Consider the following 6,000-nt stretch of genomic DNA (forward strand, 5'->3'; position numbering starts at 1 on the left):
CCTAGAGAATCTGAGTCGAATGGCCGCCCTCCATGCCTCCGTCTCCACCGCTATGTGTGGAGACGTCAGGTGAACAAGAGCCCCCATGGCGAGTGTTGAGGTGGTTCTCAATGCACACGTTATCCCCAAGGTCGCTAGTCTGTAGACCCTTTCTAAAGCCTTACGGTTGTTGGCTCTGCCTGTAGCAGGCCATCATATCACGGCAGCGTATGTGATCTGTGGAAGTAAGATTGCCGTGTAAATCCAGTTCACCGTTCTCGGCCTCAGCCCCCATGTCTGGCCTATCATCCTTTTGCAGGCCCAGAATGTAGCTATGGCCTTCTTGGCCTGTTTCAGGACGTGAGCCTTCCATGTCAGTTCGCTATCCAGGGTCACCCCTAAATAAAGTACCTCCGTGGAACAAGTCAGTTCCGCTCCGAAGATCCTGATCGGTCCTAGGTCAAAACGTCGTTTCTTCGTAAACAGTACCATCTCGGTCTTGCCCGGGTTGATCCTGAGCGACTGCGATGTGCACCAATCTTGTACGAGGTCGAGTGCTTTTTGCATCCTATGCGTCATACGTTGTGGGTGATCGCCTGTGACGACCAGAGCTATATCGTCAGCGTAGCCGACTGCCGTCACTCCGATCTCGCTGAGCCCCGTCAGAAGCCCGTCCACGACCAGGGTCCACAGGAGTGGAGAGAGTACTCCCCCCTGCGAGCAGCCCCTGTCGACCTGAGCTCTCACCTCGTTCCCACCGAGACTGGTAGTGACCGTCCTTGTCTGCAGCATGTTCCTGAACCACTCAACAACCATGCTGTTGATTTTGAACCTGGATGCTGATTCACATATAGCGTTGGAGGATGTGTTATCGAGAGCTCCCTCCACGTCCATGAACACGCATAAAGCTGCAGCCCCTTTCTGGGAGAGTGGCCCCTCCAATTCCCTTATGAGGGAGTGAAGAGCCGTCTCCGTGGATTTGCCTGCTTGATACGCGTGCTGTGTGTGTGCGATTGGTCTTTCTCCCAATGCCCCGTTTCTTACGTATCTGTCCACCAGCCTCTCCAGCGTTTTGAGTAGGACAGACGTTAGGCTGATTGGTCTCCAGGACTTGGCCACGTCGTAGTGTCCCTTTCCCGGCTTGGGGATGAAGACTACCTTGACGTCCCGCCACGCCATGGGGACGTATCTCATTGCCAGACAGGACCTAAAGATGATGCTCAGCCTGATGGCTAGGTTCTTCCCGCCCTACTGCAAGATTGCAGGAAAGATCCCGTCAGCTCCTGGGCTTTTGAACTTATCAAAGGTATCAATCGCCCATTTGGTTCTGTCTGGTGTCACAATCTCTGCAGCTGTTTTCCAGTCCATCATTCCGCGCCCGGCACGGGTTGGGCCCACCCTTATGGGCAGTCCCCCGCCGGCCGGCAACGACCCGGGGAAGTGGGTTTCCAGCATGTGGGTTAGGATTTCTGTCTGGTTTTCGGCTGTTCTGCCATTTGGCAGAGTTAGCCCGTCCAGATTGATTAGCGGGCCGGAGGTGAATACCTTGCGAAGCCTAGCTACCAGTGACAGGTTCTCGGTCTTGCTGCAGAAATCCCTCCAGCCCTCCTCCTTCGACTTTTCAATTTTTTTCTTGTACGTCTTCTGAGTAGCTTTGTAAGCTTCGCATTTCGAGTCTGTACCTGTCTTCAGGGCCCTGTTAAGTCGTTCTCGGGATCTGGTCCTTAGTTGGCCCAGCTTCTTATTTCACCAGGTCACCTTTTTGCTGCATTTCCGCTGCCTTGCTGGGCACGCTGCTTCGAAAGCCTGGTTAATGACGGTCTGCAGGGTACCTACTGCGCCCTCAACCATGCCTATCGTTTTTAGTTTGCAGCAGGGGCCCCTGAGTCCCTTTGCTAGCTCCTCCCTGTAGGAGGTCCAGTCGGTTGCCCTGGGGTTCCTGTACATTACCGTCGGTTCCCATGCCGCGTCCCCGTCTAGGTAGAAGGAGATTCGTCTATGGTCAGAAAGAATGTCTTCTTTCCTTACCTTCCCGTTTTTGGTCATGTGTACCACCTTACTGATGCACAGAGTTAGGTCAATCACCTCCCTCCTAAGGAAGTTGATGAATGTGGGCTTCGATCCCCTGTTGAGAATTTTCCGCCGCTCCAGGGTGAGGTACCCCGGAAGAGCTACTCCCCTTCTGTTCGTATCAGAGCTGCCCCATACCGTGTGGTGCGAATTCGCGTCGCACCCTACCAGCAGTTTAAGCCCTTTGCTTGTACAGTACCTTACCAGCGCCTTGAGTTCCTTTGTAGGTGGTGGATCCTTCGAGTCATAGGGCTGGTATGCTGATGCCACCACCATGTCGGTGGTCCCTCCCAGGGCAAGCTTTAGTCCTACTCATGCTGCCAACAGGTCTCTGTTGCAGAACTGGTTCAATTTAAGTGCCTGGTGTCTACTAATCATATTAATAGCCGCCCTGGGGCCCGGATCGTCTGGCCCCCCTATTCTGCACAAAATTGCTCCGTTCCTTGATTCCAACCCCCTTACAAGCCCCTTGTATACCTATGGTTCTTGTATGAGTGATATGTCTGTGTGCTCCACTGCAAGGTTCCTGCTATGTACAGCTGAGGCCGCTTTGCAGTGTTGCAAGTTAATCTGCGCGAAGTTAATCCTGCCTGTGGTCATAGGACTGCCTGACATTCAGATGTACTTTCGCTGTGGGTGCGGGAGAAAGCTAGTTCCTGTTTACAGAGCCTCGCCTGCCCCCCCCCCCCTCCCCCCCCCCGGTGCCCTGGGCCCTTGCGTCAGGTGTTGCCCTGGATGCTGTGTCTGTAGAGCCCACTGCAGCGACAACAAGAGTCTTTCGGACCCCCGCTGCCACGTCAGCCAGCCCTGCCCTGCCTTTCTCGCAGGCCCTAGTCAGGCGCCCCCTAGGCCTGCTCGATCCCCCTTCTACTTTTTTGTAGGGTGGTACCCCTCGGCTCGTGTGCCCTGGTCTAGTGACCTAAGTCCACGAGCTTTTGAGGTCCTTCCCTTTCCCGCTACTTGCTTTTGCGGCGGAGGTGGCTTCGCCCCCGGAGTCCTTAGCTGCCGATGTCCTTAGCTGCCGATGTCGGCGGACCCGGTCCCCTGGTCTGTTTGGCCCGGCCACCGCAACACCCTGGCCAGTGGGCGCTGAGACCACCTGTCCCTCGCCGGTACTCGGTCAGGTTCCCTTGAAGGTCACCCTTTCGAGTCCAGAGTGGACCATGAGGCCAGCCACCCTCAACCAGTCCCTGGACTTTGCGTCTACGCCCAGCACCAGAAGGACGGATTTTGGTCCTTTCTTCCTGTCCCAGACCCGCCAGAGGTGAGTCTGAAGACAAGTGTTGAGGCGCTTCAGCCTGGTCAGCATGACTTCAGTCTTATCCGCCAAACCGGGTATGACCGTCGTCATCTTGCTTAGCCTTGGGAGTTGTCTCCTCTCCAGAAGCTGGAGTAAGGCAACCTCCCAGGGCTTTATTGTAGGCACCACTCGCCTGAGCCATTCAACGGCGCCTTCGTTGGAGCCGGAAATCCAAAGCACCCCTTGGTCGCACCGGTACTCGTCGAAGCGAGGAATCTCCTCCCCTTCCGGGATGGAGTCCATCGCCCCGCAGAGCACCTGCACCACCAAGTCGGCTTCTTCTGAGCTCAGGGTGGCAGCAGGGTAGTCCGAGGGTGTAATCGCCACCTTTCTTCCGCCCTTGGCTGCCTCCGCATAGCTCTTCGGCTTGAGGACTTCCCTGCCCCTCTTGGGGGCCGAGTAGGCCTCAGGCGGAGTGCTGTCAAGAGGCCTTGGCCTCTTGTTTTGTCACACTTCGCATTCAGGTTGCCCACTTGCTGAGCCTCCCTTGGCGGAGTGCGCTGGTAGGGATGTTGCCGTACTCGCAGACTGGGTGACGTCCGAAGAGGTCACGGCAGCCAGCCTGGCCCTGCGCACCCTCTTTTTCGCCGCCCTAGATCTGTTTTTGAGCTTATCCCTGTTCATCTGAGTACTCGCGGCGGTGCCAACCAAGGTCGAGCCCTCCGCTGCACCCTGCTGCTCCGAAACCGTTAGGCAGGTGCGGGCCCTCGAGGCTAGTGCCTCGATTTTCCCCACCACGCCAGCGGTTTCTTTCTCCAAGGTCCTCGAGTCCCCCTGTGTGGCAGCCTCTTCGGTCCTTGGTAGCTCTGACACCGTATCTGCGAACAGACTATCGCTGCTGGAGCTATTAGTTTTGGTTATACTTGCTGGTTCCATATCTGATCCCACGAGTAAGCAGAAAGGGGTGGTCCGCCTCTGCAGAGCCTGCGTTGCAGGGGTCAGGCTAGATACAATGGGGGGGCGCCTGGTACCCCAAGAGCATCGTTCGCGACACTGTGCCCCAGTGCTATTCAGCCCTCGGCACGATAGCTCCCACCTTGGCTTGGGGAGTCGAATCGCGGCCGGGGCCTTGGTCCCCCATTGGCTGGTTTTTACTCCAGTCAGGTTTCCTATAGCCACCGACTGACCAGGTCATCCACAGTTCTGCTGTTCCGCGTTCCAGTTGCCTTTCGACACCCTGGTTTTCGAGACCACGCATCCCTGCTTCTAGCCTGGCCGTTCTTCTCTCCGCCACCCAGAGACGCGCTCGGTTGGCGCTCAGCCGTCCCCGCCCTCCCTGCGAAGCTCAGGGTTCAGAGTCCCCTTGCCCCTTCCGGAGCTTGGTGACCCCCCGCTCTTCGCCCTTCAGGAGTGTGGCGACCCGAGGGGAATCGTGAAACTGACGGAAATGATACACGGAATGAAATTGACAAGAGAAGTGAAAAAAGTGAAATAACCGGAAATGACGAAGACCATAAAAATCGCGGGATTGATGAGTCTCGGCATCGACAAAGATGATAAAATCGACAAAAATGACGAACACGATGAAAATCGCGCAATTACCAAAAAACGTGAGATTGATGAAAATCGTGGAACTTAGCAAAATAACGATATCGATTGGGAACGCAAAATTAACAAAAATTGTGAAATAGCCAGGAATACCAGGAAATATAGAAATCGTTCGTAAGACAGAAATGAGGAAATCGACGAAAATATGCGAAACAATGAGAACCGCAAATTTAACGAAGAAACTGATATTGGTGGAGATCGTGGAACTGACGGAAACGGTTCAATAATTGAAAGTGACAAAAAAAATGAAAATAGTAGAATAACCGGAGGTGCCAGAGACCATAAAAATCGCGGAATTGATGATTTCTCGGCAACGACAAAGATGATGAAATCGCTGAAAATGACAAAAACAATCACGACTGCGAAATCGATGAAAATAGTGAGATAGGTGAAGATCGTGAAACTTACGAAAACGGTCAATTAAATGAGAAAAACAAGAAACATGAGAATTGTGAAGAAACAGAAATGACGGGGACCATGAAAATCGCAGAATTGATGAATTCTCGGCAACGACAACGATGATGAAATCGACAAAAATGACGGACAAGATAGGAGTCAGGCAATAAGCAGAAATTGTGAGATTGATGAGAATTGTTAAACTAAGCAGAATAACGATATTGATGAAAATCGCAAATTCGACAAGGATCGTATATTGGCCGGAGAATCCGAGAACGATGAAAATCGTCTGATTGACGGAAATATGAATTGGACGAAAATGACGAAAACGATGAGAACTGCGAATTTGACGAATATAGTTGAATTATTGAAGATCGTGACACCGACGGAAATGGTTTGATGGAAAGGAACGACAGAAGTGATAGAAATAGTGAACTGAACGGGAATGACAGATACCATGAAAATCGCAAAACTGATGAATTTTCGGCATCGACGAAGATAATAAAATCGACAAGAATGACGAACACGATGAAAATCGCGCAATTACGAAAAATCGTGAGATTGATGAAAATTGTAAAACTCAGCTAAATATTGATAACGATAGGGATCGCAAAATTAACGGAGATTGTGGAATGGCCAGAAATGACGAGGAATATAGAAATCGTTCGAATGACAGAATCGATAAAATCAACAAGAATATTATAAAA

The 6,000-nt window shown here is 52.6% G+C and overlaps 1 protein-coding gene across 1 annotated transcript; it reads right to left on the reverse strand.

Annotated features, from left to right (window-relative positions):
• Window positions 1–1,227: 1,227 nt before the first annotated feature.
• LOC125500690 lies at window positions 1,228–2,325 on the reverse strand. Its single transcript, XM_048654298.1, has 2 exons — window positions 1,730–2,325; window positions 1,228–1,675 (listed from the first exon to the last, which is right to left on the reverse strand). The coding sequence occupies exons 1-2, from the start codon at window positions 2,323–2,325 to the stop codon at window positions 1,228–1,230; spliced, it is 1,044 nt and encodes a 347-aa protein (XP_048510255.1).
• Window positions 2,326–6,000: the final 3,675 nt, after the last annotated feature.

The sequence above is a fragment of the Athalia rosae genome, chromosome 4 (assembly GCF_917208135.1).
Source record: "Athalia rosae chromosome 4, iyAthRosa1.1, whole genome shotgun sequence".
Taxonomy (NCBI): Eukaryota; Metazoa; Arthropoda; class Insecta; order Hymenoptera; family Athaliidae; genus Athalia; species Athalia rosae.

What these genes read in the sequence shown, in the direction of transcription:
- LOC125500690 (XM_048654298.1), bottom strand. Translation starts at nt 2,325, where the DNA reads ATGGTGGTGGCATCAGCATACCAGCCCTATGACTCGAAGGATCCACCA. An exon ending in TGCAGCAAAAAGGTGACCTG is followed by an intron (nt 1,676 to 1,729) that starts GTGAAATAAGAA and finishes ACGACTTAACAG; the next exon opens with GGCCCTGAAGACAGGTACAG.